General features: G+C 46.5%; 1 protein-coding gene across 1 annotated transcript; it reads right to left on the bottom strand.

Annotated features, from left to right (window-relative positions):
- Positions 1-1550: 1550 nt before the first annotated feature.
- gmpr (guanosine monophosphate reductase) lies at positions 1551-24483 on the bottom strand. Its single transcript, XM_052472461.1, has 9 exons — positions 24112-24483; positions 18334-18453; positions 18093-18176; positions 17751-17924; positions 16271-16352; positions 15881-15987; positions 15159-15201; positions 13205-13364; positions 1551-2047 (listed from the first exon to the last, which is right to left on the bottom strand). The coding sequence occupies exons 1-9, from the start codon at positions 24196-24198 to the stop codon at positions 1867-1869; spliced, it is 1038 nt and encodes a 345-aa protein (XP_052328421.1). The 5' UTR covers positions 24199-24483; the 3' UTR covers positions 1551-1866.
- Positions 24484-24647: the final 164 nt, after the last annotated feature.

Here is a 24647-nt window from a genome sequence, read left to right as displayed (position 1 = left end):
GATGTAGTAAGTTAACCCAACAGCAGTGTAGTACAGCGATGTAGTAAGTTAACCCAACAGCAGTGTAATACAGCGATGTAGTGAGTTAACCCAACAGCAGTATAATACAGCGATGTAGTAAGTTAACCCAACAGCAGTATAATACAGCGATGTAGTAAGTTAACCCAACAGCAGTATAATACAGCGATGTAGTAAGTTAACCCAACAGCAGTGTAGTACAGAGATGTAGTAAGTTAACCCAACAGCAGTGTAATACAGCGATGTAGTGAGTTAACCCAACAGCAGTATAATACAGCGATGTAGTAAGTTAACCCAACAGCAGTATAATACAGAGATGTAGTAAGTTAACCCAACAGCAGTACAATACAGAGATGTAGTAAGTTAACCCAACAGCAGTGTAATACAGCGATGTAGTGAGTTAACCCAACAGCAGTATAATACAGCGATGTAGTAAGTTCACCCAACAGCAGTGTAGTACAGTGAGTGAGTCCACAGTCCCGCAGTTAGTTAACCCAACAGCAGTGTAGTACAGTGAGTGATTCCACAGTCCCGCAGTTAGTTAACCCAACAGCAGTGTAGTACAGTGAGTAAGTCCACAGTCCCGCAGTTAGTTAACCCAACAGCAGTGTAATACAGTGAGTGAGTCCACAGTCCCGCAGTTAGTTAACCCAACAGCAGTGTAGTACAGTGAGTGAGTCCACAGTCCCGCAGTTAGTTAACCCAACAGCAGTGTAGTACAGTGAGTGAGTCCACAGTCCCGCAGTTAGTTAACCCAACAGCAGTGTAGTACAGTGAGTGAGTCCACAGTCCCGCAGTTAGTTAACCCAACAGCAGTGTAGTACAGTGAGTGAGTCCACAGTCCCACAGTTAGTTAACCCAACAGCAGTGTAGTACAGTGAGTGAGTCCACAGTCCCACAGTTAGTTAACCCAACATTCCTGACATTCCACTGCCCTGATGGTGCTTCCCTTCTCTTCCCGCCACACCCAGAGCACTTTCACAGTCACACAGAAAGCAGAGAAAAGCAGGCACTACCACACTGTATTAACCCTCTCACTGTGCTGAAGCCTGATCTTATTTAGTCAGACACATTAAGAGCTACTATAAAGTACAACACATCCTAACATTACCTTCAGCAATGGCTTCATAAAGTTAAAGGCCAAGTGCAATCAAAAAAACGTCAGTTTCCTGTGTTTTATATATTTTTCCACACTATGAGATAGGAATAATACTGTGAGATTGTGACAATTATGATAATGCCTGAAAAGACCACCTGAAAAGACCACCTATTCTGGTGGCATAGAGTTTTGGCCAGCCTATCACCAGGCAGTAAATTACTTAATAGACCGATAAGAAAGAGAGTTACAAGCCTGTCTGCCAATAACAGCTAGTTTTCAGTTTTCACCTACCTACTCAGACCACTCCCAGACAGTCCTAGCAAAAAAATGTATGCTAAGAAGCTATTTTGTTTATTTTTTACCACTTTAATTTAAAACAATCACAGTGAGGAACTTCATTGTTACCCAGAAATGATTTGATATTGAGATAAAAACGTCTGCATTGGACCTTTAATATTATCAGTCGAGAGAGGAAACGCCATGGAAAGCACTCAAAGCCAGCATGCAGTTATTGCAATATCTAAGTAATATACACTGAGTATGGACAGAGTAGTAAGGTTTCAAGCAACCCTAACAGGCTCTTGCATATTTTATTTCTGCAGAGCAGACTGAATGTTTTAAATCATGTTCTGATAATATTACTCACAATTTTACATAATAACCAAATATGCAGAGCATGTTGCAACAGAGATCCAGAGAGAAACACATTTGTAGTGATGGCGGTAGTGTGTTTTCCTGTTCGTGTGTGATTAGTGGAACATGGTGCTGGCCTGCTGTGTGACTCTGATAAAGGTGGTTCTGCGACTAAGCTCCTTCAGTTTGGCAGCTCCGACATAGGTACAGGTGGAGCGGAGGCCCCCTAGGATATCTCTGATGGTGTTCTCAACATCTCCTCTGTAAGGAACTTCCACAGTCCTACCCTCTGACGCCCTGCAGAGGGAGAGGAGAACATCAGCACCAACTCATTATATCTGATAACGCTGAGACAATGTTCAAGCAACATCATGGTGATGTTACTGATCACGATTACAAATCATTTTAATTCAGAGGACACTTAAACTTTGCCTTTTACATCACATTGGTAGCAGCAGTTGGATTTTGAATAACAAAGGTGGGTAAAATAAATGTATTTCACAGGGTATTATACAACAAAAAAATGAAGATACAATGTAACTTCACATCAACAAGTTCAATCTTCTAAGGACTAATTCTCCATCTGCCCCCTCACAGTTACATTAAACAGGTCATTTAGCAGGCCCCCTCACAGTAACATCAAACAGGTCATTTAGCAGGCCCCCTCACAGTTACATTAAACAGGTCATTTAGCAGGCCCCCTCACAGTAACATCCAACAGGTCATTTAGCCGGCCCCCTTACAGTTACATTAAACAGGTCATTTAGCAGGCCCCCTCACAGTAACATCCAACAGGTCATTTAGCCGGCCCCCTCACAGTTACATTAAACAGGTCATTTAGCAGGCCCCCTCACAGTAACATCCAACAGGTCATTTAGCAGGCTCCATCGCAATAACATCCAACAGGTCATTTAGCAGGCCCCCTCACAGTAACATCAAACAGGTCATTTAGCAGGCCCCCTCACAGTAACATCAAACAGGTCATTTAGCAGGCCCCCTCACAGTAACATCAAACAGGTCATTTAGCAGGCCCCCTCACAGTAACATCCAACAGGTCATTTAGCAGGCCCCCTCACAGTAACATCAAACAGGTCATTTAGCAGGCCCCCTCACAGTTACATTAAACAGGTCATTTAGCAGGCCCCCTCACAGTAACATCCAACAGGTCATTTAGCAGGCTCCATCGCAATAACATCCAACAGGTCATTTAGCAGGCCCCCTCACAGTAACATCAAACAGGTCATTTAGCAGGCCCCCTCACAGTAACATCAAACAGGTCATTTAGCAGGCCCCCTCACAGTAACATCAAACAGGTCATTTAGCAGGCCCCCTCACAGTAACATCAAACAGGTCATTTAGCAGTCCCCCTCATAGTTACATTAAACAGGTCATTTAGCAGGCCCCCTCACAGTAACATCCAACAGGTCATTTAGCAGGCTCCATCGCAATAACATCCAACAGGTCATTTAGCAGGCCCCCTCACAGTTACATTAAACAGGTCATTTAGCAGGCCCCCTCACAGTAACATCCAACAGGTCATTTAGCAGGCTCCATCGCAATAACATCCAACAGGTCATTTAGCAGGCCCCCTCACAGTAACATCAAACAGGTCATTTAGCAGGACACCTCACAGTAACATTCAACAGGTCATTTAGCAGGCCCCCTCACAGTTACATCAAACAGGTCATTGAGCAGGCCCCCTCACAGTTACATTCAACAGGTCATTTAGCAGGCCCCCTCACAGTTACATTCAACAGGTCATTTAGCAGGCCCCCTCACAGTTACATCAAACAGGTCATTTAGCAGGCCCCCTCACAATAACATCCAACAGGTCATTTAGCAGGCCCCCTCACAGATACATCAAACAGGTCATTTAGCAGGCCCCCTCACAGTAACATCCAACAGGTCATTTAGCAGGCCCCCTCACAGTAACATCAAACAGGTCATTTAGCAGGCCCCCTCACAGTAACATCAAACAGGTCATTTAGCAGACCCCCTCACAGTAACATCAAACAGGTCATTTAGCAGGCCCCCTCACAGTAACATCCAACAGGTCATTTAGCAGGCCCCTCACAGTAACATCCAACAGGTCATTTATCAGGCCCCCTCACAGTAACATCCAACGGGTCATTTAGCCGGCCCCCTCACAGTAACATGCCATAGATCATTTAGCAGGCCCCCTCACAGTAACATCCAACAGGTCATTTAGCAGGCCCCCTCACAGTAACATCCAACAGGTAATTTAGCAGGCCCCCTCACAGTAACATCCAACAGGTCATTTAGCAGGCCCCCTCACAGTTACATCCAACAGGTCATTTAGCCGGCCCCCTCACAGTAACATCCAACAGGTCATTTAGCAGGCCCCCTCACAGTAACATCCAACGGGTCATTTAGCCGGCCCCCTCACAGTAACATGCCATAGATCATTTAGCAGGCCCCCTCACAGTAACATCCAACAGGTCATTTAGCAGGCCCCCTCACATTAACATCCAACAGGTCATTTAGCAGGCCCCCTCACAGATACATCAAACAGGTCATTTAGCAGGCCCCCTCACAGTAACATCAACAGGTCATTTAGCAGGCCCCCTCACAGTAACATCAAACAGGTCATTTAGCAGGCCCCCTCACAGTAACATCAAACAGGTCATTTAGCAGACCCCCTCACAGTAACATCAAACAGGTCATTTAGCAGGCCCCCTCACAGTAACATCCAACAGGTCATTTAGCAGGCCCCTCACAGTAACATCCAACAGGTCATTTATCAGGCCCCCTCACAGTAACATCCAACGGGTCATTTAGCCGGCCCCCTCACAGTAACATGCCCCTAGATCATTTAGCAGGCCCCCTCACAGTAACATCCAACAGGTCATTTAGCAGGCCCCCTCACAGTAACATCCAACAGGTAATTTAGCAGGCCCCCTCACAGTAACATCCAACAGGTCATTTAGCAGGCCCCCTCACAGTTACATCCAACAGGTCATTTAGCCGGCCCCCTCACAGTAACATCCAACAGGTCATTTAGCAGGCCCCCTCACAGTAACATCCAACAGGTCATTTAGCCGGCCCCCTCACAGTAACATGCCATAGATCATTTAGCAGGCCCCCTCACAGTAACATCCAACAGGTCATTTAGCAGGCCCCCTCACAGTAACATCCAACAGGTCATTTAGCCGGCCCCCTCACAGTAACATCCAACAGGTCATTTAGCCGGCCCCCTCACAGTTACATCAAACAGGTCATTTAGCAGGCCCCCTCACAGTAACATCCAACAGGTCATATAGCAGGCCCCCTCACAGTAACATCCAACAGGTCATTTAGCAGGCCCCCTCACAGTAACATTCAATAGATAATTTGCAGGCCCCCTCACAGTAACATCCAACAGGTCATTTTGCAGGCCTCTTCACAGTAACATTCAACAGGTCATTTAGCCGGCCCCCTCACAGTAACATGCCATAGATCATTTAGCAGGCCCCCTCACAGTTACATTCAACAGGTCATTTAGCCGGCCCCCTCACATTAACATGCCATAGATCATTTAGCAGGCCCCCTCACAGTTACATTCAACGGGTCATTTAGCAGGCCCCCTCACAGTAACATCCAACATGTCATCGATCAGGCCCCCTCACAGTTACATCCAACAGGTCATTTAGCAGGCCCCCTCACAGTAACATCCAACATGTCATTTGTCAGGTGCAGAAATCACAGTAACATCAACAGGTAATTTAGCAGGCCCCTCACATTAACATGTTCTAGATCATTTAGCAGGCCCCTCACAGTTACATCCAACATGTCATTTAGAGGCCCCTCACAGTAAAATAACCAACATGTCATTTGTCAGGCCCCCTAACAGTTACATCCAACATGTCACTTAGATTGTTCTAGAGTGCAGAAATAACATCCAACAGGTCATTTGTCACTAGATTGTTCACAGTAACATCACAACAGGTCATTTAGTTCTAGAGTGGCCCCCTAACACAGTTACATCAAACAGGTCATTTAGAGGCCCCCTCACAGTAACATCCAACAGGTCATAGATTGTTCTAGGCCCCCTAACAGTAACATCCAACATGTCATTTAGCTAGGCCCCCTAACAGTAACATCAATAGATAATTTGTAACACTAACAGGTCATTTTGTTCTTCACAGTAACATTCAACAGGTCATTTATCCAGCCCCCTCACAGTAACATGCCATAGATCATTTAACACCCCCTCAGCAGTTACATTCAACAGGTCATTTATAACACCAACATCACATTAACATGCCATAGATCATTTACAGGCCCCCTCACATGTCACTTAGATTGTTCTATTTAGCAGGCCCCCTAACACCAACATCCAACATGTCACTAGATTGTTCTAGAGTGCAGAAATAACACCAACATCCAGCATGTCACTAGATTGTTCTAGAGTGCAGAAATAACACCAACATCCAACATGTCACTAGATTGTTCTAGAGTGCAGAAATAACACCAACATCCAGCATGTCACTAGAATGTTCTAGAGTGCAGAAATAACACCAACATCCAACATGTCACTAGATTGTTCTAGAGTGCAGAAATAACACCAACATCCAGCATGTCACTAGATTGTTCTAGAGTGCAGAAATAACACCAACATCCAACATGTCACTAGATTGTTCTAGAGTGCAGAAATAACACCAACATCCAGCATGTCACTAGATTGTTCTAGAGTGCAGAAATAACACCAACATCCAACATGTCACTAGATTGTTCTAGAGTGCAGAAATAACACCAACATCAACATGTCACTAGATTGTTCTAGAGTGCAGAAATAACACCAACATCCACATGTCACATTAAACAGGTCATTTAGAGTGCCCCCTAACACCAACATCCAACATGTCACTTTGTTTCTAGAGTGCAGAAATAACACCAACATCCAGCATGTCACTAGAGTTCTCAGACAGGTGCAGAAATAACACCAACAGTAACATGTCACAGGTGTTCTAGAGGCCCCCTCACAGTTACATCAAACATGTCACTAGCAGGCCCTAGAGTGCAGAAATAACACCAACATCCAGCATGTCACTAGATTGTTCTAGAGTGCAGAAATAGCAGGCCCCCATCAGCAGTTACATAAACAGGTTTTAGAGTGCAGAAATAACACCAACATCCAACATGTCACTAGAGGTTCTAGAGTGCAGAAATAACACCAACATCAGGTCACTAGATTGCCCTAGAGTGCAAAATAACACAACATCCAGCATGTCACTAGAACATTCTAGAGTGCAGAAATAACACCCCATCCAGCATGTCAAACAGGTCATTCTAGAGTGCCCCCTAACAGTAACATCCAACAGGTCATTTCTAGAGGCCAGAAATAACACCAACATCAAACAGGTCATTGTTCTAGAGTGCAGAAATAACACCAACATCAAACATGTCATTTAGTTCTAGAGTGCAGAAATAACATCAACATCAGGTCACTTTGTTCTAGGCCCCCAGAAATACAGTAACATCCAACAGGTCATTTAGAGGCCCTCAGAGTAACATCCAACACCATTTATCAGGCATGTCACTAGTAACATTCTAGAGTGCAGAAATAACACCAACATCAGTAACATGTCACTAGATCATTCTAGAGGCAGAAATAACACAGTAACATCCAACATGTCATTTTCTAGAGTGCCCCCTAACACCAACATCCAACATGTCACTTTGTTCAGAGTGCCCTCACAGTAACATCCAACATAGGCCCCCTCACCAACATCCAACATGTCACTAGAATGTTCTAGAGTGCAGAAATAACACCAACATCAGCATGTCACTAGAATGTTCTAGAGTGCAGAAATAACACCAACATCAGTAACATGTCACTAGATCATTCTAGAGTGCAGAAATAACAGTAACATCCAACATGTCACTTAGATTGTTCCCTCAGAAATAACAACATCAACATGTCATTTAGAAGGCCCCCTCAGAGTGCATCAAACAGGTCATTTAGCACCCCATCCAGTAACATGTCACTAGGTCATTCTAGAGGCCCCCTAACACCAACATCAAACATGTCATTTGTTCTAGAGTGCAGAAATAACATCAACATCAGGTCACTTTGTTCAGAGTGCCTAACACCAACATCAAACAGGTCATTTAGCAGGCACAGTAACATCAACTAGATCATTTAGAGGCCCCTAACAGTAACATCCAACATGTCACTTTGTTCTAGGTGCAGAAATAACAGTAACATCCAACATGTCACTAGATTGTTCTAGAGTAAAATAACACCAACATTTAGCATGTCACTAGTAACATTCTAGGTCAGAAATAACACCCCCATCACAGTAACATCCACTAGATTGTTCTAGAGTGCCCCTCACAGTAACATCCAACAGGTCATTTAGTTCTAGGCCCCCTCACAGTTACATCCAACATGTCATTTGTTCTAGGTGCCCTCACAGTAACATCCAACAGGTCATTTCTAGAGTGCCCCCTAACAGTAACATCCAGCATGTCATTTAGCCGATTGTTCTAGAGTAACAGAAATAACACCCCATCACAGTAACATGTCACAGGTAATTCTAGAGTGCCCCTAACACCAACATCCAACATGTCACTTTGTTCTAGAGTGCAGAAATAACAGTAACATCCAACAGGTCACTTTAGTTCTAGAGTGCCCTAACACCAACAAACAGGTCACTTTGTTCTAGCCCCCTGCAGTAACACCAACAGGTCAGCATGTCAGAATGTTCCCTACAGTAACAGAAATCATTTACACCCCTCACAGTAACATTCAATAGATAATTTCTAGGCCCCCTCACAGTAACATCCAACAGGTCATTTTTCTAGGCCTCTTCACAGTAACATTCAACAGGTCATTTAGCCGGTTCCCTCACAGTAACATGCCATAGATCATTTACAGGCCCCCATCACAGTTACATTCAACAGGTCATTTAGAGGCCCCCTCAATAACATGCCAAGATCATTTAGCATGTCACTAGTTACATTCAACGGGTCATTTAGCAGGCCCCCTAACAGTAACATCCAACATGTCATAGATCAGGTGCCCTCACAGTTACATCCAACATGTCATTTAGATTGTTCCCTCACAGTAACATAACATGTCATTCATCAGGCCCCTCACTAGAACATTCTAGAGTGTAATTTAACACCCCCATCACATTAACATGCCATAGATCATTCTAGAGTGCAGAAATAACCCAACATCACAGTCACATTGTTCTAGTCATTTAGCAGAAATAACACCAACATCCAACATGTCACTTCATCAGGCCCCCTAACACCAACAGTTAGCATGTCACAGGTCATTTAGAGGCCCCCTAACAGTAACATCCAACATGTCATTTGTTCTAGGCCCCCTGCACAGTAACATCCAACAGGTCATTTAGCCAGGCCCCCTCACAGTAACATCCAACATGTCATTAGATTGTTCTAGAGTGCAGTTAAATAAACAGGTCATTTAGCAGGCCCCCTCACAGTAACATTCTACAGGTCAGAAATAACACCCCCACAGTAACATGTCACTAGATCATTCTAGCAGTGCCCCCTAACACAACATCCAGCATGTCACTAGATAATTTGCAGGCCCCCTAACACCAACATCCAACAGGTCATTTTGTTCTAGGCCTCTTCACACCAACATTCAACAGGTCATTTAGATTGTTCTCACAGTAAATGCCATAGATCATTTAGCATGCCCCCTCACAGTTACATGTCAACAGGTCATTTAACACCAACATTAACATGCCATAGATCATTCTAGAGTGCCCCACCAACATCCAGCATGTCACTAGATTTTCTAGGCCCCCTCACAGTAACATCCAACATGTCACTAGATCTAGGTGCACAGAAATACATCCAACAGGTCATTTAGCAGGTCACTAGAATGTTCAGTAACATTCAATAGATAATTTGCAGAAATAACACCAACATCCAACATGTCATTTTGAAGGTTCTAGAGTGCAGAAATAACACCAACAGGTCATTTAGCATGTCACAGTAACATGATTGTTCTTGCAGGCCCCCTCACAACATTACATGTCACTAGATTGTTCTAGAGTGCAGAAATAACATGCCATAGATCATTTAGCATGTCACTAGACATTTCTAGAGTCATTTAACACCAACATCACAGCATGTCACTAGATAATGTTCTAGAGTCACAAATAACATCCAACATCAGCATGTCACTAGAACATTGTTTAGCCGTGCAGAAATAACACCAACATCATTTAGCATGTCACTAGTTACATGTTCTAGAGGTCATTTTCGAAATAACCCCATCAGCATTAACATGTCACTAGATCATTCTAGAGGCCCCCACAGTTACATGTCACTAGAATGTTCTAGAGTGCAGAAATAACACCCCAGCATCACAGTTGTACATCAAACATGTTATCGATCAGGCCCCCTCACAGTTACATCCAACAGGTCATTTAGCAGGCCCCCTCACATTAACATGCCATAGATCATTTAGCAGGCCCCCTCACAGTTAAATAACACCAACATCAGGTCATTTGTTCTAGAGGCCCCCAACATCAGTAACATGTCACAACATGTCATTCATCAGGCCCCACCAACAGTTACATGTCAACAGGTCATTTAGAGTGCAGAAATAACAGTAACATCCAACATGTCATTCATCAGGCCCCCTCACAAATAACATTCAACAGGTCATTTAGCATGTCACATTAACATGCCATAGATCATTTAGCAGGCCCCCATCACAGTTACATTCAGATTCATTTAGAGGCCCCCTCACAGTAACATCCAACATGTCATTCATCAGGCCCCCTCACAGTTACATCTAACAGGTCATTTAACACCCCCATCAGTTACATTCAATAGATCATTTAGCAGGCCCCACAATAACATTCAATAGATCATTTTGCAGGCCCCCTCACAATTGCATTCAATAGATCATTTTGCAGGCCCCACCAACATTGCATTCAATAGATCATTTAGAGGCCCCCTACACCAACATCCAACAGGTCATTTAGAGGCCCCTCACAGTTGCATTCAACAGGTCATTTAACATCCCCATGTCACAGTAACATTCAACAGGTCATTTAGGGGCCCCCTCACAGTAACATTCACAGGTCATTTAACAGGCCCCCTCACAGTAACATTCAACAGGTCATTTAGCAGGCCCCCTCACAGTAACATTCAACAGGTCATTTAGCATGCCCCCTCACAGTAACATTCAACAGGTCATTTAACACCCCCATCACAGTAACATTCACAGGTGTTTAGAGGCCCCCTAACACCAACATTCAACAGGTCATTTAGAGGCCCCTCACAGTAACATTCAACAGGTCATTAGATTGTTCTAGGCCCCCTCACAGTAACATCCAACAGGTCATTTAGCCGGCCCCCTCACAGTAACATTCAACAGGTCATAGAATGTTCTAGGCCCCCTCAAGTAACATCCAACAGGTCATTTTCTAGCAGGCCCCCTCACAGTAACATTCAATAGATAATTTGCAGGCAGAAATAACACCAACATCATTTTGCATGCCTCTTCACAGTAACATTCAACAGAAATTTGCACCCCCTCACAGTAACATGCCATAGATCATTTAGCAGGCCCCCTCACAGTTACATTCAACAGGTCATTTAGAAATAACCCCCTCAACATTAACATGCCATAGATCATTTAGCAGGCCCCCTCACAGTTACATTCAACGGGTCATTTAGCAGGCCCCCTCACAGTAACATCCAACATGTCATCGATCAGGCCCCCTCACAGTTACATCCAACAGGTCATTTAGCAGGCCCCCTCACAGTAACATCCAACATGTCATTCATCAGGCCCCCTCACAGTAACATTCAACAGGTCATTTAGCAGGCCCCCTCACATTAACATGCCATAGATCATTTAGCAGGCCCCCTCACAGTTACATTCAACGGGTCATTTAGCAGGCCCCCTCACAGTAACATCCAACATGTCATTCATCAGGCCCCCTCACAGTTACATCCAACAGGTCATTTAGCAGGCCCCCTCACAGTAACATTCAATAGATAATTTGCAGGCCCCCTCACAGTAACATCCAACAGGTCATTTTGCAGGCCTCTTCACAGTAACATTCAACAGGTCATTTCTAGAGTCACAGTAACATGCCATAGATCATTTAGCATGCCCCCTCACAGTTACATTCAACAGGTCATTTTAACACCCCTCACATTAACATGCCATAGATCATTTAGCAGGCCCCACCACAGTTACATTCACTAGTCATTTAGCAGGCCCCCTCACAGTTACATCAAACATGTTATCGATCAGGCCCCCTCACAGTTACATCCAACAGGTCATTTAGCAGGCCCCCTCACATTAACATGCCATAGATCATTTAGCAGGCCCCCTCACAGTTACATTCAACGGGTCATTAGCAGGCCCCCTCACAGTAACATCCAACATGTCATTCATCAGGCCCCCTCACAGTTACATCCAACAGGTCATTTAGCAGGCCCCCTCACAGTAACATCCAACATGTCATTCATCAGGCCCCCTCACAGTTACATCCAACAGGTCATTTAGCAGGCCCCCTCACAGTAACATCCAACATGTCATTCATCAGGCCCCCTCACAGTTACATCCAACAGGTCATTTAGCAGGCCCCCTCACAGTTACATTCAATAGATCATTTAGCAGGCCCCCTCACAATAACATTCAATAGATCATTTTGCAGGCCCCCTCACAATTGCATTCAATAGATCATTTTGCAGGCCCACTCACAATTGCATTCAATAGATCATTTAGCAGGCCCCCTCACAATAACATCCAACAGGTCATTTAGCAGGCCCCCTCACAGTTGCATTCAACAGGTCATTTAGCAGGCCCCCTCACAGTAACATTCAACAGGTCATTTAGGGGCCCCCTCACAGTAACATTCAACAGGTCATTTAGCAGGCCCCCTCACAGTAACATTCAACAGGTCATTTAGCAGGCCCCCTCACAGTAACATTCAACAGGTCATTTAGCAGGCCCCCTCACAGTAACATTCAACAGGTCATTTAGCAGGCCCCCTCACAGTAACATTCAACAGGTCATTTAGGGGCCCCCTCACAGTAACATTCAACAGGTCATTTAGCAGGCCCCCTCACAGTAACATTCAACAGGTCATTAAGCAGGCCCCCTCACAGTAACATCCAACAGGTCATTTAGCCGGCCCCCTCACAGTAACATTCAACAGGTCATTTAGCAGGCCCCCTCACAGTAACATCCAACATGTCATTCATCAGGCCCCCTCACAGTAACATTCAACGGGTCATTTAGCAGGCCCCCTCACATTAACATGCCATAGATCATTTAGCAGGCCCCCTCACAGTTACATTCAATAGATAATTTATCCGTCCCCCTCACAGTAACATCCAACAGGTCATTTAGCAGGCCTCTTCACAGTAACATTCAACAGGTAATTTAGCATGCTCTTGCCCATATTGACAGATAGTGGTTGGTAGGTGACTGTGTCTCACCTGTACTCGGCCACTCCCCCTACGTATTTCTTCATGGCGGTGTCTGAGCTCATCCCGTAGAACAGCTTGACCTTCTTGCCATCCTTCTGGACGACCTCACCCAGACACTGGTCGTGTCCCGCCAGCATGCCCCCCATCATCACAAAGTCAGCCCCTGCACCTGTGGATGAGGATGGAAGCCAATCAGCAACCAGCCATGGACAAGATCAGGTAGTTCAAAATGGTGTCTCCTCGTTGAACAAGGCCCTGCTGTAACTTCTTATGGCTGCAGGGGCAGTATTGAGTAGCTTGGATGAAAGGTGCCCAGAGTAAACGGCCTGCTCCTCAGTCTCAGTTGCTAATATATGCATATTATTATTAGTATTGGATATAAAACACTCTGAAGTTTCTAAATCTGTTTGGATCTGTTTGAATGATGTCTGTGAGTATAACAGAACTCATATGACAGGCAAAAACCTGAGAAGAAATCCAAACAGGAAGTGGGAAATCTGAGGTTGGTCGATTTTGAACCCAGCCCCTATTGAATACACAGTGGGAAATTGGTTATGTTGCACTTCTTAAGGCTTCCACTAGATGTCAACCATCTTTAGAAACTTGAATGAGGCTTCTACTGTGATGTGGGGCCGGATGGAAGCTGTTTGAGTCAGTGGGCTGGCAGAGAGCCAGGTCCTGGTCATGTGCATTTCACATGATAGCGACCTGCATTCCATGGCTTTTCTACAGACAATGGAATTCTCCGGTTGGAATGTTATTGAAGATTTATGATAACAACATCCTAAAGATTGATTCTATACTTAGTTTGAAATGTTTCTAAGACCTGTAATATAAATTTTTGAAGTTTTCGTCCGACGTTCGGCTGGACCTGCACGAGCGTTTGGATAGGTGTACTAAACGCCCTAACAAAAGTAGCTACTTGGACATAAATAATGGACATTATCAAACAAAACAAACATTTATTGTGGAACTAGGATTCCTGGGAGTGCATTCCGATGAATATCATCAAAGGTAAGGGAATATTTATAATGTTATTTCTGATTTCTGTTGACTCCAACATGGCGGATAATTTTTTCTTTTTCTGAGCGCCGTCTCAGATTATTGCATGGTTTGCTTTTTCCGTCATTTAAAAAAAAAATCTGACACAGCGGTTGCATTAAGGAGAGGTATATCTATATTTCCATGTCTAACAATTGTATTTTCATCGACATTTATCATGAGTATTTCTGTAAAATGATATGGCTCTGCAATATCACTGGATGTTTTTGGAACTAGTGAACATAACGCGCCAATGTGTACTGAGATTTTTGAATATAAATATGAACTTTATCAAACAAAACATACATGTATTGTGGAACATGAAGTCCTATGAGTGTCATCTGATGAAGATCATCGAAGGTTAGTGATGAATTTTATCTCTATTTGTGCTTTTTGTGACTTCTCTCTTTGGCTGGAAAAATGGCTGTGTTTTTCTGTGAGTTGGTGGTGACCTAACATAATCGTTTGTGGTGCTTTCGCTGTAAAGCCTATTTGAAATCGGACACTGTGGTGGGATTAACAACAAGATTACCTTTAAAACGGTATAAGATACATGTATGTTTGAGGAATTTTAATTATGAGATTTGTGTTGTTTTGAATTTGGCGCCCTACACTTTCACTGGCTGTTGTCATATCGATCCCGTTAACGGGATTGCAGCCCTAAGAAGTTTTAATATAGTCTAACGACAATTCACGCTCGATGTACTAACGACAGTTATGAAGTCAGGTGATTCTGTTAGGATAGTGTCTGCTGGTTTTTGTTTTTTCCTTCCAATTAAGACCTCGACAACCAGGTGAGGGGAGTTCCTTACTAATCAGTGACCTTAATTCATCAATCAAGTACAAGGGATGAGCGAAAACCTGCAGACACTCGGCCCTCTGGTGGAATGTGTTTGACACGTGTGTTAGGGGGTCCACATACCGAAAGCTTTAGCCACGTCGCCTGGGCAACTGCAGCCACCATCCTGTGGAAGAGAAAGACATTGTTGGTGTTGTCTAGCTTTTAGATTTTAATGTGGTCATCCCTTTGCAATTTCAATAATGGTTAAGAGCGTTGGGCCAGTAACCGAAAGGTTGCTAGATTGAATCCCCGTGCTGACAAGGTAAATATCTGTCATTATGCCCTAAACAGGGCAGTTAACCCACTGTTCCTAGGCCGTCATTGTAACTAAGAATTTGTTCTTAGCTGACTCCATTTGCAAGACTAATACTGTCCTCTAGAGGTAACACGTTGCTACAGAGATCGCACCAAAATGTGTTTGTCATGGCTGCTTCTGTATTACTAACAAATAGAGAGATGCCTCACACAACTGTCATCCAATACTTTGTCAGTCCCTGAGCCAACCCCAAGACAACTTAATAGAGAGATGACTCAAACAACTGTCATCCAATACTTTGTCAGTCCCAGACCCAACCCCAAGACAACTTAATAGAGAGATGACTCAAACAACTGTCATCCAATACTTTGTCAGTCCCTGAGCCAACCCCAAGACAACTTGATAGAGAGATGACTCACACAACTGTCATCCAATACTTTGTCAGTCCCTGAGCCAACCCCAAGACAACTTAATAGAGAGATGACTCAAACAACTGGATAGCATATCTACAGTCTAGTGTGTGTATTCAAGGGGGGGGGGGTCTCACTGAGATAATATGTCCCTTGAGGCCGTGGGCGGAGTCTGCACACTCGATAACAGCGCTGAGCTGAGGGTAGCCCACCCCGGTCTTGATTCGGGTGGTGCACACTGAGCCTGTCAATAGAGACGTTATTCATTATTACTGTTACATATCAAAGAAGTTCATTAATACAACACCATAATATAGTCTATTGTATTTCCTCACCCCGGTCATCACAACATCACTTTATGCTACATTAGAGGATTTATTGAATGTCTTTGTTTGTTGCCCGAAGCAGTTAGGTAGCTTGGCGTGTGTGTAGAGATGGAACAGATGTGGACAGTCTCCTTGCCTCCGGGAACACTTAGATTTATGCACCCACCTTGCCAGGGGGAACACTTAGACTGACGCACCCACCTGGCCCGATGCCCACTTTGATGATGTCAGCGCCAGAGAGAATGAGCTCCTCCACCATCTCCCCTGTTACCACGTTACCAGCCTGTGCACGCACACACACACACACACACACACACACACACACACACACACACACACACACACACACACACACACACACACACACACACACACACACACACACACACACACACACACACACACACACACAGGGAAAATAAAGAGACACAGGGCTCCAGGTTAGATAATAGTAATTATTAGGACACTTCTGTCTTGTTAAACAGACTAAGGAACAACCTCATACCCTCCATGACCTTTTAGAAGGAACAACCTAATACCCTCCATGACCTTTTAGAAGGTACAACCTCACACCCTCCATGACCTTTTACAAGGTACAACCTCACACCCTCCATGACCTTTTAGAAGGAACAACCTCAAACCCTCCATGACCTTTTAGAAGGTACAACCTCACACCCTCCATGACCTTTTAGAAGGAACAACCTCACACCCTCCATGACCTTTTAGAAGGTACAACCTCACACCCTCCATGACCTTTTAGAAGGTACAACCTCACACCCTCCATGACCTTTTAGAAGGTACAACCTCACACCCTCCATGACCTTTTAGAAGGAACAACCTCACACCCTCCATGACCTTTTAGAAGGTACAACCTCACACCCTCCATGACCTTTTAGAAGGTACAACCTCACACCCTCCATGACCTTTTAGAAGGTACAACCTCACACCCTCCATGACCCTTTAGAAGGAACAACCTCACACCCTCCATGACCTTTTAGAAGGAACAACCTCACACCCTCCATGACCTTTTAGAAGGAACAACCTCACACCCTCCATGACCTTTTAGAAGGAACAACCTCACACCCTTCATGACCTTTTAGAAGGAACAACCTCACGCCTTTCATGACCTTTTAGAAGGTACAACCTCACGCCTTTCATGACCTATTTCAATTATTTATACATACATACATACATGAAGCAAGCAGAAGACAAAACAAACTGTTGTGTTTGACTAAGGCTGTGTTTATACAGGCAGCCCAATTCTGATATTTTGCCCAGCTATTGGCCCAGCTTTTGCCCATCTATTGTGTAAGCCAGCCAAAGAGACATCTTTGCCATGTGTCGATGCAATGGCTACAACGTGGGCACAATGAATGTGGATAAGATCAGGAAAAAAGGACACATGTTAGAACCAGGTATAAACAAGGCAATGGTAACTATCAAGGGCACAAGACTTGAATGGCAAACTATTTCCTGATCATCCTCCGGCTAAAGATAGATCATGATGTGGACACATATTACATATAAACCTGGATTAAACTATATATATTTTGTATATCTGTATTCATGTTTGCTCAAATGTATTATTAATAAACAAAGAACATTTGATCACCAAAAAATGTATGCTGACTAAGCTAAAATCCCTAAAGAAGAGTTAAAATGCAGAGAACTCTCATCTTACCATGATGGTGTGTTTGGGGAACTTGTCCCTGACGGTTTTCACGAATTCCACAAAGTACTCTGAGTAACCGTTGGCAACGTCCAGACAGATGTATTTTATGTCAGGGATAGCCTCCAAGATCTCACACAGTCTCTCAAGATCAGCCTTACCGCTGCCAGAGCTGGCTGCTATGTGCTGGAGGTCAACAATACAATAATGCAGTATGAGCAATTCATTCAATCAAAACACTTCATTAATCCCCAAGGGGAAATTACTTTAGTACTTTACAAGCCTCAGACACCATAGACGATGTTCACACCATGGGGGACATGAAAGAGTATCTGTGGGGACTTCCTGTTTTACCTCTAAGCATTCTGGGTGGTTGACTGCAAAGGTCTTCCACTCATCCAGTGAGTAGTGCTTCTGCATAGCTGTGAAGAGTGTGTGCTGGAGGGAGATATGGAGAGAGAGTCAGTCAGTCTGTCAGTCAGTCTGTCAGTCCGTCAGCCAGTCAGTCAGCCGGTCAGTCAGCCAGTCAGTCAGTCAGCCAGTCAGCCAGTCAGAGTGGGATGAAAGTGAAAGGCTGTCAGTGTGTTACTCTCACCTTGCTGAGGACCCGGGCCATCTCAAAGGTCCCTGTGGTGTCCATGTTGGCAGCGATGATGGGGATGCCATGGTAGGTCTGCTTAGAGTTACGGAATGTGAACGTCCTTGCCAGGTCAACCTGAAAGCATTGAGATATATGTTGATTTTGCATGCAGACACAAGTGGACATCAAGCCAGGGTTCGGGTTAGTGATATCCTGTCGTCATGTGAAGGCCTTTCTGGGCTTGACTTAAACTGAGTGGAGTATGAGTCAGCTCAGTGCTACGGTTACAACCAGGCTTGGGCCCGAGGCCAAGCCAAGAGCTCAATTTAATCACCCCCCAGAACAGAGGAGGTGGATAAGGGATGTAGTAATACAATGATGGACCTGATTAAATGGGGACCTCCTCCATAGGGTTCTTCATGATTAGGGATCTTTGACCGCAGCCTGGATAACCTATTTTTAGAGGAAGTCTAAGTACAGCACATCATGCAGGCAAAAAACACAAGTTATTAAAACATCCGTATTACTTGCTGAAAGGTAAAAGCTACCTGATTCCACCTAATACCAATCGACTGTACCTTAATCTCCCTGACCCAAAGTACAGGCCAAGGCCTTGGAGAAACACACAGTAGGATGGGTTACATACTGTACACCAGCGTGAGGGTGAAGCTTCAGGCTTTATCCAACTCACAATATGTGTCTGTGCTGCTGAGACAGAAAACACTTCACTGTGTTGAAGGGGATGTGCTGAATAATTTAGATTAGCTCTGGCAGCCTGTAACCGGACCCCTAGTGATCTCAGAGAGAGACACAGAGAGAGCGAGAAAGAGAGAGAGAGAGAGAGAGAGAGAGAGAGAGAGAGAGAGAGAGAGAGATTGGCCAAGGGTATCAGGTATTGCACAGCTCAAAGCTGTCTACTCAGCGGCAGGTTGTTTGGTTGGTTCTTATCTAGGAGCTCAGTTGGCTGGAGAGTGACTGACTGGTTTAAACTTGGGTCTTTAAAAAGGACATCACTCATAGCTTCACACCAATAAGTGTTTGCTGATCAATAGCTAATATTTATTTAACTCCCACCAAAAGTGAATATAATTTCTGCTGAAATTGCCCGCCTCCTCTTCATTTCACAGACAGCACTTACTGTTTCATCTCCATATTAAATGACTCCCTTGAGGGGAGCAACATTCTATAGCCCTACATTTCATTATGCCAGTATTACATGACCAGTCAAGGAGACATGAGGCTGGATGGTAGGAGAGGTGAGAGTGTGAATTACCAATGTTCCGGTTAGAGCAAAAAACTCCCTCTGCCTCTGCTCTGTTGCTGTGAATTCCTCCCAACAGGAAATCGATAAGTCACAGAGCGTTTCCCGTGAACTCCACCTGCGACTGGACGTCCACTAGTCTCTCTGTTTAATGGGGTTTCAGTGGCCTGTGTCTCTTTCGCTTCTCTCTCTCTTTCTCTCTCCCTCTTCTTCTCCCTCTCCCTCTCCTAGATCGATCGCTCTGAGAGAGGAGTAATGGTAGGTGGCTGGCCCCACTGTGGTCTCAGCCCTGGAGTGACTATGGCTGTAGATCACCTGGACTAAAGCTAGAAAGCAGGGGGGCTGGGAGGAAGGGATGCTGGGAGGCAGAGGGGTTGGGAGGCAGGGGGGCTGGAAGGCTGGGAGGCAGTGGGGCTGGGAGGCAGAGGGGTTGAGAGACAGGGGGGCTGGGAGGCAGTGGAGCTGGGGGGTTGAGGTTGTAGCAGGGATGCTGGGATCTGGGCTGGGGGGCTGGGAGGCAGGGAGCTGGGCTGGGGCTTGGAGGCAGGGAGCTGGGCTGGGGGGCTTGGAGGCTGGGAGCTGGGCTGGGGGGCTTGGAGGCTGGGAGCTGGGGTGGGGGGCTTGGAGGCTGGGAGCTGGACTGGGGGGCTTGGAGGCTGGGAGCTGGGCTGGGGGCTTGGAAGCTGGGAGCTGGGCTGGGGGCTTGGAGGCTGGGAGCTGGGCTGGAGGGCTTGGAGGCTGGGAGCTGGGCTGGGGGGCTTGGAGGCAAGGAGCTGGGCTGGGGTGCTTGGAGGCAGGGAGCTGGGCTGGGGGGCTTGGAGGCAGGGAGCTGGGCTGGGGGGCTTGGAGGCAGGGAGCTGGGAGGCAGGGAGCTGGGCCGGGGGCTTGGAGGCTGGGAGCTGGGCTGGGGGCTTGGAGGCTGGGAGCTGGGCTGGGGACTTGGAGGCTGGGAGCTGGGCTGGGGGCTGGGAGGCAGGGAGCTGGGCTGGAGGGCTTGGAGGCTGGGAGCTGGGCTGGGGGCTTGGAGACTTGGAGCTGGGCTGGGGGGCTTGGAGGCTGGGAGCTGGGCTGGGGGGCTTGAAGGCTGGGGGCTTGGAGGCTGGGATGGAGGGCTGGGGGGCTTGGAGGCTGGGCTGGAGGGCTTGGAGGCTTGGGAGCTGGGCTTGGAGGCTGGGAGCTGGGCTGGAGGGCTGGGAGGCAGGGAGCTGGGCTGGAGGGCTGGGAGGCAGGGAGCTGGGCTTGAGGGCTGGGAGGCAGGGAACTGGGCTGGAGGGCTGGGAGGCAGGGAGCTGGGCTGGAGGGCTGGGAGGCAGGGAGCTGGGCTGGAGGGCTGGGAGGCAGGGAGCTGGGCTGGAGGACTGAGGGGCTTGGAGAATGGGAGCTGGGAGCTAGAGGGCAGGGGTTGGAGCAGGGATGCTGGGAATGCAGGTCAGTCCATCACTGCAGGCCCATTAAATAATAGCCTGACAAAGCGGGGGAACTCCGGCCTCCCCACTGCACACCAACCTGGACTCAGGGGTAGATGTGACATATTAAATGTAAATCTGTCTCTCTCCATTTAGTATGATATGTTACGTTTTGTATGGTATGTATTAATTTGTGGATGTCCATCATCCATTTCGTGTGATATGTTGCTAATTACTATTCGGATGATATGTTACGAATTTAAATGTGTTGTAGCCAACGTTAGCTAGGTGGTTAACATTAGCTCGGCTAGGATTATGGTTAGGGATTAAGGTTAGGGTTAAGGTTAGGGGTAAATGTTAGAGGTTAAGGTTTCTGTCTTATGTAACCGTACCAAACGTAACATCATACTATTTTGAGTGTCACAGATTTATGTTTACTATGTTATGTCTTTCAGGTCAGGTTGTCCCCACACACCCCCTGACATCATGCTGCAGTGAAGCTCAGGGAGAGAGGGAAAGAGAGAAGGAAAGAGAGGTAGGGAGGGAGTCTGCACTTCAGCATCTCTTATACCATGCTGCGTGATATAGCTACCATCTCCATTCACATCTAAACACGGATCCCAACTGCTACTGCAGTCTTTTCGCTTCCTCTTCTGCTGCAGGCTATCCAATCAATAGTACTAGGGCGTGGCTGATTATCTGCATATCATTATATGTACATGATATGTCCAATCATACATTCAATACTGAAGTCTCAGTGTTAAATTGGAAGCTATTATGCATAATGATGTAAAATACTGTAGATGTGATGTGTTGTGGATCTCAGGAGTAAACCATGTGTTATACGGTAGAAACTGTTTCACCCGGTGGCTGTCCAGAGAGACAGTGGAATACTTCAGCAGAGAATAGAAGAGCTGTCTGGCCGCAGGCACTGAATGAGATAGGCGTAAAAAAAATGGGTACTCCCATGTTACACTCCAGTGTGTCTAGTACTCTACAGCAGATATGCATGTGTCCTATCACGCCTGTTGACCCTTGGATGTGTGTATTAAATGATGTGTGTGTGTCTGGAAGTGTTAAACTATTCTTGTGGGGACCAGAAGTCCCCATAAGAATAGTAAACAAACAAACATTTGACCAACTGGGGACATTGTGTTGGTACCCACAATGTCAAATGTTATTTTTAGGGGGTTTAATGTTAAGGTTATAATAAGTGTTAGGGTTAGAAGCTAGGGTTAGGTTTATGGTAAAGGTTAAGGTTAAGGTTAGGTTTTTTGGGTTAAGGTTAGGGTTAGAGTACTGGTTAGGGAAATAGGATTTTGAATGAGACTGAATTGTGTCCCCACAATGTTAGCTGTACAAGACTGTGTGTGTGTGTGTGTGTGTGTGTGTGTGTGTGTGTGTGTGTGTGTGTGTGTGTGTGTGTGTGTGTGTGTGTGTGTGTGTGTGTGTGTGTGTGTGTGTGTGTGTGTGTGTGTGTGTGTTTATCTCTTTGTGTTATTCCAGTAGGCCCTCTGCATGTGGAAAATGCTCTCATTGACAGTTAGCACATAGAGCTCTGCAGGACTATTTTTAAACAGATTTTCCAAGAAGCGTCCTCCTGTCTCATGTTGCCCCCTACATTGACACACAGTAAACCCTGATGCGAAACTACATGGTTTAGTGTCTGGGTTTAGTTTAAGATCCAAGAGCAAGGTAAGAGCTGACATGCCATAGGCCTAGACTGGGCTACTGGCTCATGTCTTGACATGACTGTATGCTTCTACACAGCAGGCCTAAAACAAACCATTGTCTCTGTCACCCAAGAGAAGGTCACCGACTCCCTTAAGTCCCTCCCTCTTCTTGTTCAGAATTTCTATCATGCACACATTCACAACTCATACATATATTTATACTGAGTACCCTTGATCTAAATTACTCTCAAATTAATCAAGTAGTCTGACATGTCCTCCTTATTCAGATACAGTAAGAATTGTGGTTACAGATCAATAACATCAACACCAGCCACTACAAATAGGTAATAAGATGGTCCCTGTAATAATGCCAAGGACATAAACAACACACAGCAAACCCAGAGGAACACAACTTACTACCTCCTGTCCCCTACCGCCAGTCCCCTACCTCCAGTCCCTTACCCCCAGTCCCCTTACCCCCAGTCCCCTTACCCCCAGTCCCCTACCTCCAGTCCCCTACCCCCAGTCCCCTTACCCCCAGTCCCCTACCTCCAGTCCCCTACCCCCAGTCCCCTACCTCCAGTCCCCTACCCCCAGTCCCCTACCTCCAGTCCCCTACCCCCAGTCCCCTACCTTCAGTCCCCTACCCCCAGTCCCCTACCGCCAGTCCCCTACCTCCAGTCCCCTACCCCAGTCCCCTACCCCCAATCCCCTACCTTCAGTCCCATACCTCCAGTCCCCTACCAACCCCCAGTCCCTTATCCCCAATCCCCTACCTCCAGTCCCCTACCCCCTGTCCCCTACCGCCAGTCCCCTACCTCCTGTCCCCTACCGCCCCTACCTCCAGTCCCCTACCCCAGTCCCCTACCCCCAGTCCCCCCCCAATCCCCTACCCCCAGTCCCCTACCCCCAATCCCCTACCTCCAGTCCCCTCCCCCAGTCCCCTACCTCCAGACCCCTCACCAGTCCCCTACCCCCAGTCCCCTACCCCCCCCTAATCCCCTACCTCCAGTCCCCTACCTCCAGTCCCCTACCCCCAGTTCCATACCTCCAGTCCCCTACCCCCAGTTCCATACCTCCAGTCCCCTACCCCCAGTTCCATACCTCCAGCCCCCTACCTCCAGTCCCCTACCTCCAGTCCCCTACCTGCAGTCCCATACCTCCAGTCCCTTACCAGCCCCCAGTCCCCTACCTCCAGTCCCCAACCCCCAATCCCCTACCCCCAGTTCCATACATTCAGTCCCCTACCCCCAGTTCCATACATTCAGTCCCCTACCCCCAGTCCCCTACCCCCAGTCCCATACCCCCAGTCCCCTACCTCCAGTCCCTTACCCCCAGTCCCCTACCTCCAGTCCCCTACCCACAGTCCCCTACCCACAGTCCCCTACACCCAGTCCCCTACACCCAGTCCCCTACACCCAGTCCCACTTTCCCCAGCCCCCTCCAGGCCTACCTCTGACCTGCTCTTCAGACTGCTCCTCTTGGGTCTGAATAGGACATCCTTAAAGTCCAGTTTGAGGTCTGCATCTACGCGGGGCATAGTTGCTGAGGTTGCTACAACGGAGGCTGAGTTACGGAGGATCACAGAGGAGGCTCTTCCGAGGCACCAGGTTGCTGTGGTCTTCGTAGGTCTCAAGCCCCAGCCACCAAACCCGAACCTCCAGGAGCGCAGCGTATTTATAGTGTATGGGATGCCGTCCCAGCCCAGGCCCACATGGCTTTATTTGGCGTGGCCCCGGACTCTCTTGCTCTTTCCCCTTCCCTCTCTCTCTCTCCCTCCTCTCCTCTCCTTCTCTTTCCCTCTCCTCTTTCTTTCTTCTTTTCCCTTTCTCCCTCTCCCCTCCCTTTCCCGCGACAGAGTGGCAGCAGCAGCCGCGGAGGTGACACACATATCTTGTAAACACACACACGCCACTGCACACTGCAGTGAGACTCAGCAGCACTGCAGCACTGTAGAGCACACCTTCTGTCCAGTAGGGGCATTACTCC

This window comes from Oncorhynchus keta, chromosome 20 (genome assembly GCF_023373465.1).
Source record: "Oncorhynchus keta strain PuntledgeMale-10-30-2019 chromosome 20, Oket_V2, whole genome shotgun sequence".
NCBI lineage: Eukaryota > Metazoa > Chordata > Actinopteri > Salmoniformes > Salmonidae > Oncorhynchus > Oncorhynchus keta.
The sequence above is the reverse complement of the archived record's forward strand: the minus strand, read 5'-3'. Positions and strand labels throughout refer to the sequence as shown.

Excerpts from the sequence above, each read along its gene's own strand:
- gmpr (XM_052472461.1), bottom strand. The coding sequence starts at position 24,198 with ATGCCCCGCGTAGATGCAGACCTCAAACTGGACTTTAAGGATGTCCTA. Across the intron at positions 18,454-24,111 it reads GTCTGAAGAGCAGGTCAGAG|GTTGACCTGGCAAGGACGTT; the intron begins GTAGGCCTGGAG and ends CAATGCTTTCAG. Across the intron at positions 13,365-15,158 it reads CGACGTGGCTAAAGCTTTCG|GTGCAGGGGCTGACTTTGTG; the intron begins GTATGTGGACCC and ends CCTCATCCACAG.